At 42.2% G+C, this 25,315-nt stretch overlaps 1 protein-coding gene, 1 non-coding gene and 2 pseudogenes across 10 annotated transcripts in view; 3 read left to right on the top strand and 1 right to left on the bottom strand.

The window, feature by feature from the left end:
• SPECC1 (sperm antigen with calponin homology and coiled-coil domains 1) overlaps nucleotides 1-25,315 on the top strand; it is a 331,903-nt gene that overhangs the window by 102,836 nt on the left and 203,752 nt on the right. For all 8 annotated transcript variants that reach the window (XM_032270309.1, XM_032270308.1, XM_032270306.1 and 5 more), the window contains exon 3: nucleotides 1,187-1,322. In XM_032270309.1, coding sequence (XP_032126200.1) covers nucleotides 1,187-1,322 — 136 coding nt within the window. The remainder of the gene's footprint in view (nucleotides 1-1,186; nucleotides 1,323-25,315) is intronic.
• Nucleotides 1,317-4,904, top strand: LOC116544156 (annotated as a pseudogene).
• Nucleotides 10,441-11,913, top strand: LOC116544155 (annotated as a pseudogene). The gene has a single exon (XR_004265839.1). The product of XR_004265839.1 is annotated as a keratin, type I cytoskeletal 18 pseudogene (transcript).
• LOC116544172 lies at nucleotides 18,568-18,669 on the bottom strand. Its single transcript, XR_004265850.1, has one exon. It is a non-coding gene; the product is annotated as a U6 spliceosomal RNA (small nuclear RNA).

Below are 25,315 nucleotides of genomic sequence, written 5' to 3'. Positions count from 1 at the left end.
TGCCTCCCGGCTCCCAGACTGTGTGATGGGCGGGGCTCGCCTACTGCATGCCTGCATTGATTTGAGGGCTTTTCCATACTGTGTGCTCCAGATGTTGGATATATTAGATCACTCTGGGCAGCTACCTTCTCTAGTCTTCTGGCGCCATTCCTCTCCAGAGCCTTCTTTCACAAAGACTCAACAGTGGTTGAGACAATTTAGTTGTGGTTTTTCTAATTAACCTCGAATGTAATCTATCTGGGCCTGAAGTGTGGATCACTAAGGAGTCTCCTTTCTTAGACTTCAGTGCCATTTAGCGAACGTTTGTCCAATGGCAGGGAAGAAAGCAAAGCCAGAACAGAAGGTATTGCTCTCTTCTGTCCTCCAGCCTCCAAGAAAGTTCCTTTCTCACCTTTGAACACATTTTCAGTGTGAGATCATCTACAGAACGCTTGGTGGTGAGGCCAGGGCAGATATTCAGATTGTTTCTGTCCCTCCACTTCCTCCTGGCCTATGTCATCAGCCTTTTGTTGTTGTTGTTGAATTTCTTGTGCGTTGACCTACCCTGCCTTTTGTGCATCTCATGGTTCTTTTTTCATTGGTTCCCATTCTTTTTTCCCACCACCAGGAAAGCAGATTTATTATTTATTTAAAATTTTTGTTTAGAGACAAGGTCTCACCCTGTTACCCAGGCTGGAGTGCAGCGGCACAATCATAGTTTACTGCAATCTTGAACTCCTGGGCTCAAGCAATCCTCTCGCCCTAGCCTCCTGGGTGCCACCATGCCCAGCTAATTTAAAAAAAATAATAATAAGACAGGCTCTCACTGTGTTACCCAGGCTACTCTTGAATTTCTCAGCTCCAGCAATCCTCCCACCTCAGTCTCCCAAAATTCTGAGAGTACAGTCATGAGCTGCCATGCCCAGCCAGATTTTTTAAGGTTCATTACTTGACCTGATGGATATTCTTCACACAGTCTTACACTGTTCTTTGAAACAGTCATGGGAGATCATACTCAAACCTGTAATGACAGAAACAGGTTTGTGTAGCTTTGTATTTTTTCACTTCACCCTGTCATGCTACTTAAAGTGCTGTTACTGTATCTTGACTGCTGGGCACATAGCCCAGCTCCCGTGCTCTGCTGGCATATAGGCTCCTTCCCGAAAACCACCTCCTCATCCTCTCTCTTTCCCTCCAACTCTCTCAGCTCAAGAGGGCCAGCAGTGAGGACACGCTCAACAAGCCAGGAAGCACCGCCACATCGGGGGTGGTTCGCCTGAAGAAGACCGCCACTGCTGGAGCCATCTCAGAGCTTGCCGAGAGCCGCCTGAGGAGCGGCACAGGTAGGAGGGACCGGGTAGGTGGGACCCGCAGGCCACATGGAAGCACTTCGGTGACCCATGACCCATCCATTCCTTCCCTCGTCAGGTATTTCTTGAGCACTTACTCTGTGCCGGAACTGTTTTAGGCAGACGATGTAGCTGCCCACAGGGAGTTCACATCTAGTGGGGAGACCGATGACAAACACAAGGTAACTGGGAGTGCTGTGGTTTCTCTGGTCCCTCCAGAGGTCCATTTGTCACCATGCATGTGTGAACTCCTTCTGACTTCCAGGCAGGGCAGTGTATGTTCTGGGGCCGTCTTGATGAAAAATGCATTAGAGGAATGAATGAACCCTGTTGATCCCTTGCAGAGGTGGATGTGTGATATTTGTACTAAGAGCCTCACCCAGCATCTGTGGAAAGCTGCTCAGAGTGGCTTGGATGGCAGTGGCAGCTGGAAGCTGTGAATCTTTTCAGTGTTACTCATTTTTTGAGAATCAGGAAAGGGTTCTTCAATCATCATATTTGAGTTCAGAGCATGTGAAACATGAAATATCAAAGAATTTGTTTAATTTTCTCTTTGAGCATATAGATAATAAATCTAAGCTTTCCATGGTCTCACTCTTACAAGGCAGCCCTCAGTGTATTGCTAAATTGCCTAAGATGGGAAAAATAACTGAAATACATCATTATTCATTTTTAAGGTGTTGATGAGTAGTACACTTACAATTTTTGTGCTATTTTCCTAAAAGTCACATTCAGGCTACATCTCAAAAGGTATATTTTAATTTATTTGGTTTTCAAAAAAGTTGAATCTGTGAAGACTGTATATGGCTTTCTTTTCTTGGATATAAGGGGAATTGCCTGCTGTTTCTATATAATGGCTTTACCATTGTAAAGACTGATATTGCACTAAACATACACACATACTTGGTTTTCAAAATAAAGTAAAGAAAAGTACCGCTTATTTTTATCAAACCAGCCTAACACTGATTCCAAAAGTTAATAAAGCCCCACTAAAAAAAGACAGACTGGGAGGAGCCTAGGGGCGGAGTGGGAAGGAGGACCAGACGAGCCTCGGGTGTGGGACAGAGTGTGTGTGTATGGTGCGTCCCCCAAGAGCAAGAAGGTGACAAAGGGAGGTGAGTCTGAGTGGGAGGAGGAAGGGGGAGGGCGGAAGGAGAATAAGGTGGGAGGAGGACCGGTTGGGAGGGTAGCAGCTCACTCAGGACCCAGCGGGGGGTGGGCAGGGTGATGAGGCGGGTGACCCTGTTCCTGAACGGCAGCCCCAAGAACGGACAGGTGGTTGCTGTATATGGAACTTTATCGGATTTGCTTTCTGTGGCCAGCAGTAAACTCGGCATAAAAGCCACCAGTAGCCGGGTGCAGTGGCTCAAGCCTGTAATCCCAGCACTTTGGGAGGCCGAGGCGGGTGGATCACGAGGTCAAGAGATCGAGACCATCCTGGTCAACATGGTGAAACCCCGTCTCTACTAAAAATACAAAAAATTAGCTGGGCATGGTGGCGCGTGCCTGTAATCCCAGCTACTCAGGAGGCTGAGGCAGGAGAATTGCCCGAACCCAGGAGGCGGAGGTTGCGGTGAGCCGAGATCGCGCCATTGCACTCCAGCCTGGGTAACATGAGTGAAACTCCGTCTCAAAAAAAAAAAAAAAAAAAAGCCACCAGTGTATATAATGGGAAAGGTGAACTGATGGATGGTGTTGTTTTGATCAGGGATGATGGTGTTTTGTTTGTGTGTGAAGGAGAGCCATTTCTTGATCCTCAGAGAAATTTTAAGCTGCCTGAAGGGTTGTCAGGATTCCACCCAGACTGGCTAACATTAAATGTTGGAGGGTGGTGCTCTACAACTACACGGAGCACTTTAGTGAATAAAGAACCTGACAGTATGCTGGCCCACATGTTTAAGGACAAAGGTGTCTGGGGAAATCAGCAAGATCTTAGAGGAGCTTTCTTAATTGACTGAAGTCCTACTTTGAACCCATTTTAAACTACTTACTTCATGGACATCTCATTGGAAATGATGGCAATGATTTATTGGGTGTGTTAGAAGAAGCAAGATTTTTTGGTATTGACTCATTGATTGAAAAGCTAGAAGTGGCAATAAAGAATTCTCAACCACTGGAGGATCATTCACCAATAACCCGAAAGGAATTTCTCCGATGTTTGCTAGCAACTCCAACCAAGTCAGAACTGCGATGCCAGGGTTCGAGCTTCAGTGGTGCTGATCTTTCTCGTTTGGACCTTCCATACATTAACGTCAAAATGGCCAATTTATGCTGCTGCAGTCCGGCACGTACACTTTGCTATGCAAATCTTGAACAAGCTGATCTCTCTGGATCGGTGCTTGACTGTGCAAATCTCCAGGGAGTCAAGATGCTCTGTTCTGATGCTCCTTCTGGAGCATCCCTGAAACTGTGTAATTTTGAGGATCCTTCTGGTCTTAAAGCGAATTTAGAAGGTGCCAATCTGAAGGGTGTGGATATGGAAGGAAGTCAGATGACAAGAATTAACCTGAGAGTGGCTGCCTTAAAAAATGCAAAGCTGAAGATCTGTAACCTCAGCAGAGCAAGTCTGGCAGGAACTGATTGAGAGAATTGTGATCTGTCTGGGTGTGATCTTCAAGAAGCCAACCTGAGAGCATCCAGCACGAAGGGAGCTATGTTTGAAGAGATGCCGACACCACTACACATGTCACAAAGAGTCAGATGAGAATTTTAGGGGCTGGAGGAAGATGTACAAGATGAAAATGTTTTTCTTATCACTTTACTTTCTCCACCCACTCAGTTGTCTAGAAGCAACACTGTAAGGAAATTTAAAAGAAAAAAACATTTAGAGGATTATGCTTGTTCTCAGCAGTGCATAAGGGAAAAAATTGACTTTTTTTTCCATATTATGATTTTTAATAGAAAAGCACTCATTTAATAGATGTGGGGAAACTAGATATTGATGCCTTTTGAATGGGGCAGAGGAATTTATCTGGTTTTATGACCAGGAATAGTATCTATTATATTTGCTTTTAAACAGGCTTGATGTGGAAATACCATCTTGGTTTGAGATGCATTTGAGGATTTTAATTTATGAAAGCACAACATATGCAATTATATTTATTGAATACCTAGATGCAGTATGGATATTTAAATTGTTAAAACTTTATGAAAACTTTGGAAAGGTTGTTCAGGTTTATAAATAGCTTTAGTGATGCCTCCCCTCTTTAAATACCTGTCACACCATATGAATGTGGTGAGATCAGACTCTCTAATACTCTTTTCTGGTTCATTTTGATAATGTTTACTTTTTAGAATAAAACAGTAGCTAAATTAAAGTAATATCTAGTGCTTACTGATTGAGACAGAGTGGAAAGAAAGACATTATTGTACATCACTGTCATTCCAAAGGTACAGCAGAACAACGGATGGAAGAAGACTTACCTATCATTATAACACTTACAAATGAACATTTCTCAGAATTTTACCCTAGGCAAGTTTCACTCGACACCAGACCAAGCAATTCTGTCTATTTACACTGTTAGCCTAGTTTTCTCACACAGTCAGCACAAGCATAGGAAGATACTTCAACACCAATAAACCAAGGTGCGTCATTATATGCATTTAATTCAAATATCAAATAGTTTACACAGGGCCAGCTTAGAAATAGATGTTAAATCCAGATCTACTTCAGCCAAAGCTTATACAGTATAAATGAATACGATGGAGTTGCCTGTTAAAAGGCAATGCAGTATAAATGCAGCTAGAACCCCACAGTGGGGAATGAGGAATTTCAAACATACATTTGATTACAGCCACCAAAAATATATAGAGAGTAAAAATAAAGGCATTTGGCTGCTCCAAGATGTAATACCAATCAGTCAGCACCTGTGATTCTTTTACTTATATTTTTTTTTTAAACAAATTTTAGCCCAATTTTCTTGAGTCATTATCTCTCTGCAGCAGCAGAGGAAGGGCATGTACCTCTCTAATCAATGACCTGGTGTCCTTAGGTATACCCCAAGAGCAGGGATATTAGCTGTGTCCAAAGGCAAGGAATCATTGAAAACCACTTTCGTCTCCTTTGGGAGAATGACATATCTTTAGTATTTACGTAGCTTATTCTTCTATATCTACGTATGCAAAGCTTTCCTTAACAGTAAAGGGTACATATGCATAGTGGGAGGAGATCAGACCTTTACACGTGAAGGAAAGCAACTTCAGAAATGAATTATTTTCTTTGCTTTATTATTTTTACCAAGACAGAGAAGTATTGTATTGAGAGATAATCTATTTTCATAATCAGTATGTGCCTAAATGACATTTAAGTCATTTCACTCTGTACTATATTTTCAGAAATTATAGAATGTGTTGTTCATTCACTTAAAGGTAGAAATAACCTAAAACCGGCCAGGCGCGGTGGCTCAAGCCTGTAATCCCAGCACTTTGGGAGGCCGAGGCGGGTGGATCACAAGGTCAAGAGATCGAGACCATCCTGGTCAACATGGTGAAACCCCGCCTCTACTGAAAATACAAAACATTAGCTGGGCATGGTGGTGCGTGCCTGTAATCCCAGCTACTCAGGAGGCTGAGGCAGGAGAATTGCCTGAACCCAGGAGGCTGAGGTTGCAGTGAGCCGAGATTGTGCCATTGCACTCCAGCCTGGGTAACAAGAGTGAAACTCCGTCTCAAAAAAAAAAAAAAAAAAGAAAGAAAGAAAGAATCTAAAACCTCTGTAGAAATAACCTAAAACTGCAGAAGGATCTGAAAGATCTAAACATGGTGTGCTTATAAACTGCAGATTTTAGATCTAATTTATACTGCATTAATAAATGATATAAAGTGTTGAAAAGAAAAAAAAGACTGATCATCATCAAATATTACTGTAAAAATTTGAGATCAAAATATTAGCACATAGGATTCAATAATAAATTAAAAGAACAGTAGTGTACATCACAGCTAAGTAAATTTATGCCACCCAAGAGTGGATGAATATTAGGAAATTTTGGAATATAATCTGTCACATCATTAACAGGCCAAAGAAGAAAAACTGTACAGTTATCTCCAGAGATACAGAACATATATTTGACACAGTTAATACTCTTTCTGATTTAACAACAAACTCTTGATAGACTGTACATGTGCAGAGACTTCTTTAACGATGTATATGTCACAAATGAAAGCCAGCAACTCCCATTCAAATCAAAGAAAATTCAAGGTTGCCTACCATCACTACAGTCATCTAAAAAAATTTTTTTGTCGATATTAACCAAGGAAGTAAGATAAGAGAGATATGAAAGTACATAAATATTGGAAATGAAGGAACAAAATGATGATTGTAATCAGATAATAACATTGTATGCTTTGAATTTCCTGAAAATTGTATCTTAGAATTTCCTGAAATTCTATTAGAGACAATAAGAGTTCTGTATGTGGCGAGTTGTAGACTAATATATCAATAGCTTTCTTACCAGTGACTGATTAGAAAAAATAATAATGTAAGAAACAATTGTATTTATAAAGGAATAAAAGGGCAAAATATTTAGAAATAAATAATGTACGAATCTATATAAAAATATCTTAAAACTCTTTTCATGGAGAAGTCTTATGTCCTTCAAAGAAGGAATAAATAAGTGGAAGCATGTATGTGATTCTTAGATGGGAAGATTAAATATAATGAAGATTAAATGAAATTAGCACAACATATAAAATGTCATGTCTGAATTCTTCTATGAATTCATTTTCATCTTGATTATATCAGTGGGAATTTGGGAGTGGAAACACGAATAAAATAACTGAATTTTATCTAAAACCCGTTGTTCTCAATGGGGGATGATTTTCCTCTCCAGCTCCAACCAGGGAACAAATGGCAATGTCTGGAGAATTTTTTTTTTCTTTTCTTTTTAGCTGTCATGACTCGGGGCTGCTACTGCCATCTAGTGGGTAGAAGCCAGAGATACCAAACATCCGAGGATGCTCAGGACCGTCCCGCAGCAGAGAAGGTCCTGCCCAAAAATGCCAACAGTACTGCTGCTGACAAACCCTGACCTAGCAGAATAAATATTCTAGAGTAACCAGGAAAAGGGGATTAACCTTAGGCATCCTTGAACTGAAGAAGCGATAGGCAGTTCAGTGGAACGGTGGAGAAAGTGCAGAATACCCTGGAAGGTTTAGTACAGGGGAAAGGCGGCATGTCATATCACAGGGGATAATTCACTCAACAATGTGACTGACTAAGCATTTAGGAAAGAATAAAGCTGGATCCCCATTCCATTCATACCATCACAATAAATTCTAAGCGGATTAAAGATTTAAATATTTAAAAATGAAACTGCGAAAGTACAAAAAGGAAACATCAGAGAATTAATTTGTAGTTTTGGCCTTGGAAGAGCCTTTCTAAGTAGGAACAAACACAGAAGCTATAAAGGAAAAGATGAAAAATGTACTTACGTAAATATAAGAAACTTCTATGCAAAAAGAGGAAGTTATTTGCAATACATGTAACAAAGGGCTTATTTATAAAGAGTTTATACAAATCGATAAGAAAAAGAAAAATAGGCCAGGTGCAGTGGCTTATGCCTATAATCCCAGCAATTTGGGAGGCTGAAGTGGGAGGATTTCTTGAGCCCAGGAGTTCAAGATCAGCCTGGGCAACATAGTGAGACCTCATCTCTATAAAAATAATAAATAAATAAAAATTAGCTGGGTGCATGCCTGTAGTCCCAGCTACTTGAGAGGCTGAGGTGGGAGGACTGTTGGAGCCTGGGAGTTTGAGGCTGCTATGAACTATGAACACACCACTGCACTCTATCCTGGATGACAGAGTGAGACCCTGTCTCAAAAAAAAAAAATTAAATAAATAAAAGAAAAGGAAAATAACATAATAGAAAAATATATAGCTCCCATGAAAAAATACAGATAGCCAGTGGAAAGATACTAAGCCTTACCTATAGTTCAAGAAATGTAAAGCAAGGCTGGGTGTGGTGATCCACGGCTATAATCTTAGCACTTTGGGAGGCTAAGGTAGGCAGACTGCTTGAGCCCAGGAGTTCGAGACCAACCTGGGCAACATAGTGAAACCCCATCTGTACAAAAAGATACAAAAATTCGCTGAGCATGGAAGCGTGCACCTGTGGTCCCAGCTACTTGGGAGCTAGAGGTGGGAGGATCACTTAAACCTGTGAAGCAAAGGTTGCAGTGAGCTAAGATTGTCCACTGCACTCCAGCTTGGGCAACAGTGAGGCCCTGTCTCACACATACACACAAAAAAAGTAAAGCAAAATTAGATATATAATTTTCCCTAATAGCAAAAATTAAAACAGTTTATGATTTCTGGTGTCATTAAGGGTATAAGGAGCCACATATGGTTGATGCACAAGGACAATTTGGTAATATCTATCTAAATCTTAATATAACCTTTGACCAGGCATTTCTACTGTTTAGCACTTAACATTACTGATATTCTTGGAAAAGAATGCCAACACGTATGACCAAGTTCAGTTACAGGATTATTTATAGTAGTATAATGTGGGAAACAACCTGAGTATGTATTCATACAGGGCTAGTTGAACAATGTGATTTTGGTGCAGTAGAACAGTATACAGGCATGAAAATGAATACAGTAGATTTGTGTGTACTTGATAGGGAAAGATCTCCAAGATACATTACTAAGTGGGGAAGATAACATGGTGCATATGGTATAATCTTAATTTGGTTTTGGTTTTCAAAGTATATGTTAATTTGATTATTAAAATCAATTTTTTCCCCTGGAAGAATGTCAGAATGATTGTCTTCGAGGAGTGTTAACCAGAATTGAAAGTGGCAAAGGAAGATTTTTTCATTTTAGATTTTCCTGTGCTGTTTGAACAGTTTAAACATATGCATACATTGCTATAAAAATGAAAAACAAGGTAAATACAATATAAATTTAGACAATATAAATATAAACACATAATACTTCCTCTTCTACTTGTCTTCTGTGTTGTTCCTTAGCCATTTGTTGGTGGATTTTCTTTTTGTTGTTTGCTTACAGCATCTGCTCCTTTGCACAGGATTCTGAGAAAATACCTTGGTTTCATATTGGCTCCTAAGGTAGACAAATTCCCATGCCCCAAGGGGCATTGGTATCCTTTATTTGTCAAAGAAAGGAAATAAGTACATGTCTAATACACAGTGATGTTGGGAAAATGGTCTGTGAATATGTTATAGACTGTAATGAAATGTAAGTGGCAGTTACTATTCTCCTAGTTATATAAATTGTTTGTCAATTACTTCATTTAAGTGAAATTAAATTATTTGACTTAATAGGGTTGAATCTGAAAATTACATTTTGTTTCTGCAGCTTTTATTTTTAAATGTCAGTAGTCCTCAACATTTTGGTAGCACTTTTGGACAGCTGACACTTTTGTACATTGTCATGATGTCCCCAAACTGCCTCATTTGGAATGGGTGGCTTCCAGTCTATTAGGACTGACCATTAGGAGCAGCGGCATCCAGCGCCTCTCTGTTGTAGGTGCTACCACCTCTGCAGTTGTATAGCATTGTTTCAGTAATCATTTCAGTATCTGATTGCATTTTCTCTATCTCACATGTGTGAAATCCAGGGTAGTCAAAGTGCTGGTTGGGACTGCAGCAACCAGTTGTCCAGGTTGAGCATCCCAAATCCAAAAATTCAAAACCCCAAATGCTCCAAAATCTGAAATGTTTTGAGTACTGACATGATACTCAAAGGAAATGCTCACTGGAGCATTTTGGATTTTGGATTTTGGGATTAGAGATGCTCAACCAGTAAGTATAATGCAAATATTCCAAAACAAAAAATCAGAAATCCAGAACACTTATGGTTCTGAGCATTTTGGATAAGGGATACTCACCTTGTATTAATAAGTGTGGGTTTTAAAGTCTCAATTCTGTTGGGTGTGGTGGCTCATGCCTATACTCCCAGGACTTTGGGAGGCGGAGGCAGGCAGATCGCCTGAGGTCATTTGGGACCATCCTAGCCAACATGGCAAAAACCCCTTCTCTACTGAAAATAGAAAAAAATTAGGCGGGCGTGGTGGCGGGTGCCTGTAATCCCTGCTACTTGAGAGGCTGAGGCACGAGAATCACTTGAACCCGGGAGGCAGAGGCTGCAGTGAGCCAAGACCACACCACTGCACTCCAGCCTGGTGACAGAGTGAGACTCCGTCAAAAAATAACAACAGATCGTCGGCAAAGCCTGAGTCCTGTCCTCTCGCTCTCCTCCCCGGGCAGCATGAGCTTCACCACTGGCTCCACCTTCTCCACCAACTACCGGTCCGTGGGCTCCGTCCGGGTGCCCAGCTACGGCGCCCGGCCGGTCAGCAGCGTGGCCAGCGTCTGTGCAGGTGCTGGGGGCTCTGGTTCCCGCATCTCCGTGTCGCACTCCGCCAGCTTCCGGAGCAGCATGGGGGTTGGGGGCCTGGCCGCGGGGATGGTCGGAGGTCTGGCAGGAATCGGAGACATCCAGAACGAGAAGGAGACCGTGCAAAGCCTGAACAACCTCCTGGCCTCCTACCTGGACAGAGTGAGGAGCCTGGAGACCGAGAACCGGAAGCCGGAGAGCAAAATTCGGGAGCACCTGGAGAAGAAGGGACCCCAGGTCAGAGCCTGGGGCCATTACATCAAGACCATCGAGGACCTGAGGGCTCAGATCTTCACAAATACTGTGGACAATGCCCGCATCGTTCTGCAGATTGACAATGCCCGGTCTTGCTGCTGATGACTTTAGAGTTAAGTATGAGACAGAGCTGACCATGCGCCAGTCTGTGGAGAGCAACATCCATGGGCTCTGCAAGGTCATCGATGACACCAGTGTCACTCGGCTGCAGCTGGAGACAGAGATCGAGGCTCTCAAGGAGCTGCTGCTCTTCATGAAGAAGAACCATGAAGAGGAAGTAAAAGGCCTACAAGCCCAGATTGCCAGCTCTGGGTTGACCGTGGAGGTAGATGCCCCCAAATCTCAGGGCCTCACCAAGATCATGGCAGAAATCCGGGCTCAATATGACGAGCTGGCTCGGAAGAACTGAGAGGAGCTGGACAAGTACTGGACTCAGCTGATTGAGGAGAGCACCATAGTGGTCACCACACAGTCCACTGAGGTTGAAGCTGCCGAGATGACGCTCACAGAGCTGAGATGTACAGTCCAGTCCTTGGAGATCGACCTGGACTCCATGAGAAATAGGAAGATCAGCTTGGAGAACAGCCTGAGGGAGATGGAGGCCTGGTACGCCCTGCAGATGGAGCAGCTCAACGGGATCCTTCTGTACCTGGAGTCAGAGCTGGCACAGACCCGGGCAGAGGGACAGCGCCAGGCCCAGGAGTACGAGGCTCTGCTGAACATCAAGGTCAGGCTGGAGGCTGAGATCGCCACCTACCGCCGCCTGCTGGAAGATGGCGAGGACTTCAGTCTTAGTGATGCTCTGGACAGCAGCAACTCCATGCAAATCATCCAAAAGACCACCACCCTCCGGATAGTCGATGGCAAAGTGGTGTCTGAGACCAACGACACCAAAGTTCTGAGACATTAGGCCAGCAGAAGCAGGGGACCCTTTGGGGAGCAGGAGGCCAATAAAAAGTTCAGAGGTCATTCAATGTTAAAAAAAAATAAAAATAACAACAGCAAAAAAAACCCACCAAAACACTCAATACAGTGGAAATTATGAGACAGATGGAAATTATTTAGCATGTTGGTAATACCATCTCCCATTAGATGCTCACTGGACTTAAAGCAATTTTCTATAGGCTCAGCTGTGAAGAAAAAGAATAAAATTAAAGGAAATTGGGGGAATTCTGGCAACTTATAGTTGATTTCCTCTGAAAGAAAAGGTGTGATTATTATATATAGACTTGTAGGGGGCAGAATTCTTTTTATGACATCCAAGACTCCGTTTTTGTACTTTTGACTAGGGGACAAATTTTCTAAGATGCATAGCATGGTATTTTCTGTGTTTTCTTTCAATTGTATTAATTTTGAGAAAGACTTTTGTTGTGAAATTTTAACACAGTATTGTGATTTTGAATTCACAAGAATGAAGCCTATGGTCAGCCTGTATTTTATTACGCCCTTTCCTGGGAGCTGATCTGTCCTCAGGGAGAACCCCTGAAATCTACTCCAGGAGAAAATGTGTCATCTTTTGGTCATAATAATTTTATTATTGCCTCAGCCTTGCCTAGGGCACCAACTTGCCATCTGTCATGGGTGGTATTGGAACTGCTTGAATGGGGAGACATGAGCTTCTTCATTCTTTTCAAGACTATTTCTAGTTTCTGGTTTCCAGGCCTTATGCTGTTCTCTGGGGCTGTGCCAAAGTTCGTTCCAACAATAGCAAGAACACAGCAAAAATCACGAAAGGGACTACTATTTTCAAGCCCTGCCACCTGCCTGCCACCGTGCTGGCTTCTCTGAGCTGCTGTCTCTCTTCACACTCGTAAGAGCTATAGGAAGACCATGGTATTTCACCCAGACCAGGAACCTTGGCTTCGGAAAAGTCAAACAAGTCTGACTTTTTCTCTCCCATGCCCACCCCAGGTTTCCATATGGGGCATCCACTTTTTCTTCTTTTATTTATTTATTTTTTCTTTTTCTTTTTTTTTTCATTTTTTTATTATTTTTTTTCTCTTTTTTTCATATTTCCTTTTTTTTTCTTTTATTGTTAGGCATCTATGTTTTCTAATTGGTTGTCTTTCATTGATATTATTCACGTATCTGAATTCTGAATTCCAAAAAATAATTCTAGATTCTTTTTTTTTTTTTTTTCTAGAGACAGGATTTTGCTCTGTTGTCCAGGCTGAAGTGCAGTGGTGCAATCATAGCTCATTGCTTCCTCCATACTCCTGTCCCAGCTCTCGAGTAGCTGGGACTACAGGTGCATACCACCGGGGTCTCGCCACGTTGCCTAGGCTGGTCTTGAACTCCTGGGCTCCTGCCTTGGCCTCCCAAAGTGCTGGGATTACAGGCCTCACACCTGGCCTGGATTCCAGTTCTTATTCTTGTTTTTCTCTCTGAGGTGTCCTTTGTGTTTATCTCATGTTACACAGTGGTGTAGCTTTTAGAGAATAAGGAGATTCCTTGTGGGCGAAGCGAAAGGTTGGGGAACCCCCAGAAGGCAGTCAAGGAATCCAGCCACTAGGTGGCAGCCTTGTCAAAAGCACCCACCTGCTCCTCTGCTCCAAGTTCCAGTTCTGACTAATGTGTCTGACTTTAGAAACAGTCCTTGATTTGGCTCTCTTTAAGTCTGTTATTGGTGTATAGGAATGCATGTGATTTTTGCACATTGATTTTGTATCCTGAGACTTTGCTGAAGTTGCTTATCAGTTTCAGGAGATTTGGGGCTGAGACGATGGGGTCTTCTAGATATACAATCATGTCGTCTGCAAATAGAGACAATTTGACTTCCTCCTTTCCTATTTGAATACCCTTTATTTCTTTTTCTTGCCTGATTGCTCTGGCTAGAACTTCTAGTACTATATTGAATAGGAGTGGAGAGAGGGCATCCTTGTCTAGTGCCACATTTCAAGGGGAATGCTTCCAGTTTCTGCCCATTCAGTATGATATTGGCTGTTGGTTTGTCGTAAATAGCTTTTATTATTTTGAGATACGTTCCGTCAATACCTAGCTTATTGAGGGTTTTTAGCATAAAGGGCTGTTGAATTTTGTCAAAGGCCTTCTCTGCATCAATTGAGATAATCATGGTTTTTGTCCTATTTATTCATTAATTCAACAAATATCTTTGAGAGGCTACCATGTGCCTGGCACTGTTCTAGGCAAAAGGGCCACATGAGTGAGCAGGACAAACATCCTTGCCTTCATAAAGGTACATGAGTAAGATGTGGGACAGATGAGAAAGCCAGGTGACGGCTGGAGAGGTGGACATTCCAGGCAGAGATGACAGCTGGCCCGTGTCCCCCACATCCAGGAAGTGGCAGGAAGGCCAGTGGGGCCGCAGCAGAGTGAACAAGCGGTGGGGGAAGAGGGCAGAAATATGGGGGAGCTTGCGAGTCACTGTCAGGACTTTAGATTTTTTACTCTGGCTCCACTGGGGAACTTTTGCAAGGTTTTGCATAGAGCAGTGATATGACCGGATCGCACTAAAAGGACTGCTTTGGCTGCTTGTTGAGAGTGGACAGATGGAGTGAGCAGAACAGATTGGAGGCTGGGGCTGTGGTCTAGGAAAGAAGTGACCTGGGCTGGGCCAGCCACTGTGGCACCAGGGAACAGCAGCTGTGTCTGGATGTATTCTGAAGGGGAAAGCCAGCTGGCTCGCCGCTTTCCTACTTTTGGAATTGTGGAAAAATACACATAATCATTTTCAAGTGCATAGTTCAGTGGCATTAAGTTCATTCACGTTGTACAACCATCACCACCTTCTATTTCCAGAACTGTTTCGTCTTCCCAATGTGAAACTGTCCCCATTAAACACTCGCTTCCCATTCCCCTTCCCTCAGCTCCTGGCAACCAGGAGCTGGTTCTATTCTTTGTCTCTGTGAATCTGGCTGCTCTAGGCCCCTCCTAGGAGTGGCATCATACAGTGATGGTTGCAACTGGTTGATTTCACTCAACATATCTTCAAGGTTTATCCATGCTGTAGCACGTGTCAGAATTTCCTCCCTTTTTGAGGCTGAATAATATTTCCTTGTATGGATATACTATATTTTCTTTATCCATTCACCTGTTGAAGGATGCTCGGCCTAAGTTTTCCTTTTGGCTGTTGTGAATAATGCTGCTCTGTACACAGGCGTACAAATATCTTCTTGAGACACTGCTTTTACTTTTGGGGGATATAAACCCGGAAGTGGAATTGCTGGATTCTCCTGATAGATTGTAAAGTTGATGTAGGGTAAGATTTCTGCTCATGTTAGCAGTGGGAGGAGTGAGATGAGATCTGATGGGCCCCCAAGGGATGAGGATTGAACATGGATCTCTTCTGGAGATAGCAGTTGGCTAGAAGGAGGTTCACATAGCCACATTTAAAACATTTTAAAAACCTTGAGACACGGACGTGCCCATTTAGATATTTCCTTATATAACATGTGAAATCCAAAGGAATGTCACTATTTTAAACTGATAATCAATGTTCTCTTAAAAGTTAAAAAGGCAAAATAAATGTGAAAGGCTAGTTTTACTGTAGCCAAACTCTGCTTTAATGGTTTCAGAATCTCAGACCTCTCAGAGGGTGATCAGTAAGGGCAAGCAGTCGTGATTTGCTCACTGCCAAGAAGCTGTCTGTGTCCTTGCTGATACCTGGAACCTTGCATTCCCAGTTACCTGCATTACCCAGGTAATGCCTGAGGCTCCAACCTGAGACACCTGTCCTCTCTGACACAGGGAGGGAGTAACTCTGGGCTCCTATCAGGGAAACTCCTCTAACATGGAAGACAAATATTCTTATCCCCATCTGACATTTGAAGAAGCCAAGGTTCCAGAAGGTTAGGTAGTGTTCCCAAATTCAAACCTAGGGTCTGACTCCGGAGTTCTTTGTTCTGCTACTCTGTTTTCCTCTAGTAGGGAGACTCATTTTCTTCCCCCATCATCTTTACGTGTTATAGAATTACTAGTACTGGTGACTAGCATTCTTTGCTCACTATGTGCTAACCACTGTTCTCAGTATGCAATGAATACAGTCTTCTTTAGTCTTTCCTACAATTCTGTTATCATTCCCATTTTATAGATCAGGGGACTGAGGCATCAAGAGATTGAGCAGACTGTCCAAGTCCATGCGAGACAAATATTGGGACCAGGACTTGCAGCTTCGGAAACAGAGGCTGAGAGAAAACCATGGATGGGTTGCCTTGTTGGGAGGAGACTAGAGGAAGGGAATGTTGGAAGTCTTGGAACTGAGAGGCCGGAAGGGGGGTAGGTCAGTTTCTTGGATGCTGTAGAAGGAGGAGCACCATGAACCAGGGACATTAGGGAATGGGGAGATGGGGGTGGGGGTCTGAAGATGGCAATAGGGAGGGGAAGAGGATGCCAGGTCTTGCTGCATGAACTGTGGAGATGGAGGGTGTCTGCTTACAGTGGGGAGGGGAACAGGCAGTGGGGAAGCAACAGTCATGAACATAAGGTACAGCGAGACCTTGGGTTTGGGAAATGTGAGAAAGGGAACAGACTGGCTTGGAAAGGCAGTGGTGGGATTCATCCAGCCATGGAAGTGAGGGGACATTCAGAGAGCTCAGCCTATGGGGAGTGTTGATTTCACTGTGAGTTCTGAAGGGCCCTGAAGAAGTGTTGGGGACTCAAGGAAGGGGCCTGGGGCAGATGTGGTCGAGTCCGTTTGGAGATAAGAACCTGCAAAATCACAGAGTGCCAGGAATGTGTTTGTTCTTGTTTTCATAATTTTAGACAGGTCATCTATCAAGGAATATAGTTTGTGATTTAAAAAAAAAAATTTCAGATTCGGTACAGATGCTCCTCCGGTTACTTCATTGGTTGCTTCCAGATAAACCCATCATAAGCTGAAAATATGCTAAGTTGAAAATACATTTAATGCACCTAACCTTCCAAACATCATCGCTGGGCCAGCCTGCCTTAAACATACCCAGAACACTCACATTAGCCTACAGTTGGGCAAAATCATCTAACACAGAGCCTATTTTATAATAAAGAGTTGAATATCTTATGTAATTTATTGTGTTAGGTTAGTGCAAAAGAGTAATTGTGATTTTTGCCATTTTAAAAATTGTAATTACTTTTGCACCAACCTAATTTACTGAAAGTGAAAAACGGAATGGTTGTCTGGGCACCTGAAGTACAGCTTCTACTAAATGCATGTCACTTCTGCATCACCTTAAAGTCAAAAAGGATAAGTCACACCATCATAAGTTTGGAACTGTCTGTATTTTCATTTTCTTCTATTTTATTCTGCATTTAATTCATTTTCACATTGTAGTGAGAACACTTAACATGAGATCTACTCTCTGAACACATTTTTAAGTGTGTAATTCAGGGGCAATGCTGCATAGCAGGTCCCTCAAGCTTACACATCTGTACCCACTGAACAACCTCCCTGTTCCCATGTCCGCAGCCCCCCTGTTCCCATGTCCACAGCCCCCATTCCCCTGTCCACAGCCCCCGTTTCCCTTTCCGCAGGCCCCCCACTCCCCCACCTGTCCCCCCACTCCCCCACCTGTCCCCCCACTCCCCCATCTGTCCCCCCACTCCCGTCTGCCCCCCCACTCCCCGTCTGTCCCCCCCACTCCCCCATCTGCCCCCCACTCCCCTGTCTGCCCCCCACTCCCCTGTCTGCCCCCCCGTCTGCCCCTTCCACTCCCCTGTCTGCCCCCCAACTCCCCTGTCTGCCCCCCCACTCCCCTGTCTGCCCCCCCCACTCCCCTGTCTGCCCCCCTACTCCCCTGTCTGCCCCCCCGTCTGCCCCCTCCACTCCTCTGTCTGCCCCCCCACTCCCCTGTCTGTCCCCCCCATTCCCCTGTCTGTCCCACCCACTCCCCTGTCTACCCCCCACTCCCCTGTCTGTCCCCCCACTCCCCTGTCTGCCCCCTCCATTCCCCTGTTGGCAGCTACCACTCTACTTAATCACACAGTATCCTTTTGTGACTGGCTTATTTTTCTTACCATAGTATCCTTCAGATTCATCCACGTTGGGGCATGTGTCGGAATTTCCTTCCTTTTTAAAGCTGAATAATATTCCATTGTCTGGATAGCCACACTTTGTTTATCCGTCGTATGTGGATGGACCAGGAGTGGCTTTCAGTTTCTGGTGGTGTTGTGGCCCTGCATTGCCCAGGAGTATATGATTTAGTCAGGGCTTTGGAGTGGGGCCAAGGGTTTTCTGTGGCTTTTCTGTGTTGGCACAAGGTGCAGTGCTGGTTTGGGGATGGCAGCTTTCCTGGGTCCTCCCTGGGTGCCTGTGGTACAGACATCTGGGAGCTCTCTCTGCACCTCCCCAACAATACCGACATCTTTGCCAGTTCTTTTCATCCAGAACCCAGTAGCCTCTCCAGTTCTCCATGTCCTCTCTTCGTTTTTCGGCTTTTCCCCTAAAGTTTGCTTATTTCCCTCCTCCCTCTTTCCCCTCTCTCCTCCTCTCCCTTCCTTTTTGTTGAGTTTATACCTTTGATCATGCCTTCCCTCCCTCCTTCCCTTCCTTCCTCCTTCCCTCCCTCCCTCCCTTCCTTCCTCCCTTCCTTCCTTCCTTCCTTTTTGTTGAGTTTATACCTTCATTTATACTTTTATTCCTATTGTGAATGGGGTTCTTTATTCATTATAGTTTTTTCTTTTTTAAAACAAAATATAGATTATTTCATAACTTTGAATGTCATCTTTACACAGGAACCAGGCTAATCTCTGTACCATTCCAATTTGGGTATTAGCACTGTCATTGACTGTTTTTTTTTTTGTTTTTTTTTTTTTTGTTTTTTTTTTTGAGACGGCGTTTCGCTGTTGTTACCCAGACTGGAGTGCAACGGCGCCATCTCAGCTCACCGCAACCTCCGCCTCCTGGGTTCAGGCAATTCTCCTGCCTCAGCCTCCCGAGTAGCTGGGACTACAGGCGCGCCCCACCATGTCCAGCTAATTTTTGTATTTTTAGTAGAGACGGGGTTTCACCTTGTTGACCAGGATCGTCTCGATCTCTTGACCTCATGATCCACCCGCCTCGGCCTCTCAAAGTGATGGGATTATAGGCATGAGCCACTGCGCCCAGCTGTGACTGTATTTTTAAATTAGATACTTTAAAAATATTTAGTTTGGAAGTGGCTTGCTCCCTTACCATCCTCTCTTCTTAGCACTAACGGTTTTCAGCCGATTCTTGGGTGTCTTCCAAGCGGACAGTTATATCAGCTGCAGGTAAGGATGCCTTTTGTCTCCTCCGTTCCAGTAGTTCTTGCTGTTTTGTGTGTCTTACCCTAGTTGTGTTAACTGCTAGTGACATCCTTGACTTGCTCTCACTTTACTGTGGGCGATTTTGGTGTTTGTCATTAAATATGACGCAGAAAGTTGGCTTGGGGCATTGTTTTACATGTTAAGTCCTCTCTTCCTATATTCCTTTGAGTTATTAGGATTTGTTGATGGGTTTTATTAAATGCCTTCTAGGCATTCTGTTATTACTTTGATTATTGCTTCTCTTTTTACCCTGGCGTCTCCTCCAGGAAATTAAAGTATGTGTGTATTTGGTCTCCTGAGTATATCTTCTGTATCACATATTTTCTCTGATTCTTGTGATCACTTTCATTCATGCTCTGATTTTAAAAAGTTTATCATCTAATATGCTTTGCTCTGTATGTTTCCTTTCTTCAACTATTGTGTTTTTAATCTTTAGTCTAACTTATCTGACTGCAAATTATTTCTTCTTCATGCCCTGTTGCTCAAATTTCATAGGCATAAAATCTTGAATTTCAGTGAGAGTGCAAATTGGAGATTTTTCTGAAATCTCCCATTTCTACCAGTAACTTTGTTTCATAAGTGCCTATTTACTTGGAATCTTCAGATGGTCCCCCTTTTATGATCTGCTGGAGCTCTCCAGATAGTTCTAGAGAGTTTTCTGTGATCACCTTTTTTTATAGAAGGAAGCTTGTGTTTGTCTAAGTCAGAAATTGAGAGGGATGCTACTGGAGAATGTGTGGTTATCAGATCATCTCTCTCTCTCTGTCTGTCTGTCTCGCTCTCTCTGTCTTTCTCTCTCTCTCTCTTTTTTTTGGTAGGCCCTCACTCTTTTGCCCAGGCTGAAGTGCAGTGGCGTGATCATAGCTCACTGAATCCTCAGCCTCCCGAAGTGATGAGATTATAGGCATAAGCCACAGCGCCCAGCCAGGTCATATCATTTATGCTCAGTTGAAGGAAGAAGAAAAAATTTTGCATCATCTGGGGTGAAAGTAAGGAGGGCACTAAAGGGTAAAGTGCAATTTTGCCATTTTTTTCTTTTCTTTTCTTTTCTTTTGTGTATTTTGTTTTTGTTGTTCTCATTGTTACTTTAGTGCCTGCTGGAAGGTGGCCTTGTCCTCCCCTTCTGCTTGCAGGATGGCCGCTGTTCTTGTCATCTGGCCATGGCTGTTTCCCTTGTGTGGCCTTCTGTGCATGCAGGCAAGGAGAAGGAAGCACTAGCAGGCTTTCTGAAGCTACTCGTGTCAGAGGCCTCAACCTAGCAGTCCAGTTACCCTTTTACATGATGATTATTCTGTAATGTGCCCCTTTAATACCCTAAAATGAAATTCACCAGTCCATATATATCACTGAAAAAAATCAACATAATGCCCTACCTATAATGTAGAGAAGAAATAAAAGGCAAACAGTTTCTAATAAAGTGACATCTCAGTGTGTAGTCGCCGGAGCCTGACCCCACTAGAAGACCGATAGGTGCTTGTGCATTGGTGGAGATGGCTGTGTGTAAGCATGAGTGCTGCAAATGAGACTGACTCACGGGTGCAGTGTTGAGAATTCAAATACCAGGCAGTGTTGACATCAGTGACTTTGAAATGCTGACAGCTCAGGCTAAACGTTTTGAATAAGTCAAAGTACTGTCTTTCCTTAAGTTACATGTTAGTTGCATTCCTAGAATATCAGTGTATAATAGTAATGCTGTGTAAAACTGCTTTGTGTTTCTCTGTAAAACAGAGTTAGATTCTGGACGTAGGTTTTATAAACCATGTTCTCCCCTTCACGAGTGCTGTCAGATCACAAGGAGAGAGGAGGGAGGCAGGACGTAGGCATGGCCCTCATATTTGCAAGGCTTGAGGCAAGAGTGTAGTGGGGACCATCTGTTTATTCACAACGTTCTGATATAATTAAATATTCTAGTAAAGGAGATCAAGTGTCAGGGATTTCAGATGACCTGGTAGGCTATACATTTAATCACAATAATTTTCTTACTCGTTTTCATTTTTTTCTCAGTAATGGGTGAATTTTATTTTTTCTTCTTAAGTTCCCCTTAGTTCTACTTTAGTATTTTCTCATTTTTATGACTTTGCAATTTGTAATTCTTCTCAAAGATTAAAAAGAAAGTAATGATATTCAAATATAATTTTTAAATAATTTTTCTTCAAAATATATATTAAAGTCAGTATAAAGGGTGAGATATATTTCATGTTTTTTAATTTTTTAATTTAATTTTTTATTTTTAGAGACAGCGTCACACTCTGTTGCGCAGGCTGAAGTATAATGGTGTGATCATGGCTCACTGCAGCGTCAAACTCCTGTCCTCAAATAATTCTCCTGCCTCAGCCTCCAGAGTTGCTGGGACTATAGGCATGCGCCACGATGGCTGGTTAATTTTTAAGAAATGTTTGTAGAGACAGGTACTCACTATGTTGCCTAGGCTGGTCTTGAACTCCTGGGCTGAAGCCTTCCTCCCATCCTGGCCTCCCAAAGTGCTGGGATTACAGGCGTGAGCTTCCATGCCTGTCCTGTTTTGTAAAAATTTAATTAAATGTATTAATATTTCATGTTTTTTATTTTGCAGTAATTGTAGATTCTTCACATGCAGTTGTAAGAAATATTACAGGTAGATCCCCTGTACCCTTTACCCAGTTTCCCGCACTGGCGACATCTTGCCAAATGATAATATAATATCACAACCAGGATATTAACATTGACATCATGACGTTATAGAACATTTCCACCACCAGAAGGGTCCCTCATATGACCTCATATGACCCCTTGATAGCCACACCCACTTCCCTCTCCCTACCCCCTTTTAGCCCTTGGCAGTCACAATAGTTTGTTTTTCATTCCTATCACTTTGTTATTTCAAGAATGTTATGGAAATGGAATGGTGCACACAAAAGCGTATACACTTTTGGGATTGGCTTTTTTTCACTCAGCATAATCCTCTGGAAATTCATCCAGGTTGTTACATGTTTCAAAGTTTGTTCCTTTTTTATTTCTTCCTGTATTTCATGGTAGGGATGCACCACGGTTTGTTCAACTGCTCACCTGTTGAATCTGAGTCATTGCCAGTTTTATGCTGTTATGAATAAAGCTGTTATAAACATCATGTACAATTTGTGTGAACATTTTGTGCGAGCATTTCTCCGGGGAAGATGCCCAGGAGAGCAGTTGCTGGGTCACAGGGTAGTTGCGTGTTTAGTTTTTTCAGAAATTGCCAAATTGTGTTTGCAGTGTGACCGTATCATTTTACGTTCCCACCAGTAACCTGCAACTGATCCAGCTTTTCTGCATCCTCGCCAGCATTTGGTATTGTAGTGACGCTTTTTTATTTTAGCCGTTGGGATAGTTGTGTCATGACGGTTGTCCTTTTTTAAGTTTGCATTTTCCTAATGGTTTTTGGTGTTGAACATGTTCTCATGTGCTTGTGATCTGTACACCCTCTTCAGTGAAATGTTTATTCAAGTTTTCTGCCCATTTTCTAATTGGATGCCATGATTTTTTTCTAACTGTTGAATTCTGAGTTCTTTATATATACTAGAAACTAGTTCTTTATTGGATATGTGGTCTGCAAATATGTTCTTCCAGTTTCTCTTTTATCTTTTCAACCTTGTAACAGGGTTGAAGTACTATAAATACTACTTCATAAAGTAAATTGGGAAGTTTTGTTTTTTTCTGGAAGAAATTAGGTAAAGTTTATGTTAATTCTTCATTAAATATTTGGTAGAATTCTGAGTGAAATCTTCTGTGCTTAGAGGTTTTCTTTTTTTTTCTTGGTGTGAAAGGGTGAGTTTAAAAAAATTTCAAATTCAAATTTCCCTAATTGTTATAGGGCTACTCATATTACCTGTTTCATATTGAGTGACTTGTATTTTTCAAGCAGTTGGTCCATGTCTTTTGTCAAATTTTATGTGTGTAGAGTTATTCATAGTATTCTCCTTTATCCTTTAGAGTCTGTGGGGTCTGTGGGGTCTGTGGTGATATTCCTAGTTTCATACCTGCCATTGGTACTCTGTATTTTCCTTCTCTTTTTTTTTTTTTTTTGTCAGAGGTTTGTCAATTTTATACATTTTTTTCTGAACCAGCTATTTGTCTCCCTAGTTTTTCTCCGTTGTTTTTGTTTCCCATTTCACTGAGTTCTGCTCTTCTTTATTATTTCCTTATGTGAAAAATAGCTAGTCTTACCCATCTCCCACAGTGTAAGAATTAAGAGAAATGACAGTATAGGTTTTTTTTGTAAAATGTGATTTCCCTCCCTGAACTATCTCCCTTAATGGAATCTCCTACTTAGGAATCATGGCAGTTAAAAAAACAAACAAACAAACAAAAAAAAAAAAAACCTACCTGCCTTAGTGCGGAGCATCTTGCCCAATGTTTCAACCTTTGCTTTCTTAAGATTTTTCTTTTTTTAAAAGTCACACTTGACTCATGTTACGTCTAGGTTTACATATACATAAATTTGAGACGAATCAGAATACTCCTCGGCCACCATGGCTCCTGCTGCAAACACTGCAGGGATTCATTAATATTCCAGAACCACCTGTTGGGATGAGAAGAAAAAGAAAATGGAAAATGGAACTTGGTGCCTCTGGCAAAGTGTAAGAATATACTGTATTCATCCTATCTGAAACCAGTTTAACAGACGGAATCACTTGTGTGATCTGTCATCAACTCTCCCGGCTTTGCACTCTGTATTCCCAAGTAGCCCATCTCCACTGGGGCAGTGGGTGGTACAACCCACAAACCCGCACAGCATTCAGACGTGGTCCCTCCTGTTCCAAAGACAAGGCAGAGAGATGCGAAGTGTTTCTTGGGGCTGTATGTGTGAATATTCTGTATGGGAATATATAATCTTGTAACCCTAATCATCTACTGTTAGGAATAACTTGTAACCCTAACCATCAACTGTTGTGAATGGTGTTAAATATATATAATCTTATAACCCTAACCATCAACTGTTATGAATAACACCAGTTATTCATAACATAATGTAAGATTATATATTATAACCCCAACTGGTGTTATTCATAACAGTTGATGGTTAGGGTTATAAGATTATATATTAATAACTCCATATAGACTATTCACACATTATATATCAGATTATAAGATTATATATTAATATAGAATATATTAATATATAGATATCTCTAATATATAGAATAGTCACACATTATATATAAGATTATATATTAACACCATATGGAATATTTATATATGATATATAAGCATTACTTCATATATTTATAAATATTATAAATGTAAACATTTTACAAACATGTATATATTTATGTATTATAAATATAACAAAATATATTATAAAGCACATATTATATGTAACCTGTGTATATATAATAAAGCCACACTTCCAATTTCAATCCAACCACTCAGGGTTCTTTCTAGCCTTGCCCCTTTCTCTGTTTGTAACCATCATCTCTGGTAGTAGTGAGAAACGTGGCTCTCATCCTCAATTTATGTGCCTATTTGCTCAATCAGTATAGCCAATTCTCCCACCTGCCACCTGCACCCGACTCCCCATTCCCCACCCTCCAGCCTCACTGACCGACCCAGGCTTCTGCATGGCTCCATAGCATCCTTTCACTGCCCCATACTCAGCTACCATGCTGATCCTTTGCCCTGGGAAGGGAAAGAAAATTGGGTGCAGGAGCTTTTTTAAAATATATTATAAATTTTTTAAAAAATATATTATAAAGCCAATTCAATGTGGTTCTTCTAGTGGTTTACATTATCAAAAAGCAGGATCTCCTGCTTTCTTTGTTGAGAAAGATACTTCTTATTGCCTAGGAATATTTTGTTTTATATTTTTGAGAGAGAGAGTCCCATTATGTTGCCCAGGCTAGTCTCACTCCTGGGTTCAAGCCAACCTCCTGCCTCAGGCCCCAGAGTAGCTGGGAATATAGGTGTGAGCCACTGCACCCTGCATGTTGCCTAGGGGGCAGATGAGAAATGCTTTCTCTGCAGGTAACATGGTCAGGTTCCAGTACCCCACACTCCCTTATGGAAGAGGAGAAAAGGGAAAGAATTGTAGGATCCCACCATAGAACAAGTTTTGTGTTCCAGAAGAAAGTTCTGCTTTTCTGGTTCTGTACAATCATCATATTGAATGGAAGGGAAGCTGGAGGTCTTTCCACTG

This window comes from Sapajus apella, unplaced genomic scaffold, assembly GCF_009761245.1.
Source record: "Sapajus apella isolate SASKATOON/1434 unplaced genomic scaffold, GSC_monkey_1.0 scaffold208, whole genome shotgun sequence".
Classification (NCBI taxonomy): domain Eukaryota; kingdom Metazoa; phylum Chordata; class Mammalia; order Primates; family Cebidae; genus Sapajus; species Sapajus apella.
Note: the sequence above shows the minus strand (reverse complement) of the source record. Positions and strands in the feature narration are given on the sequence as shown.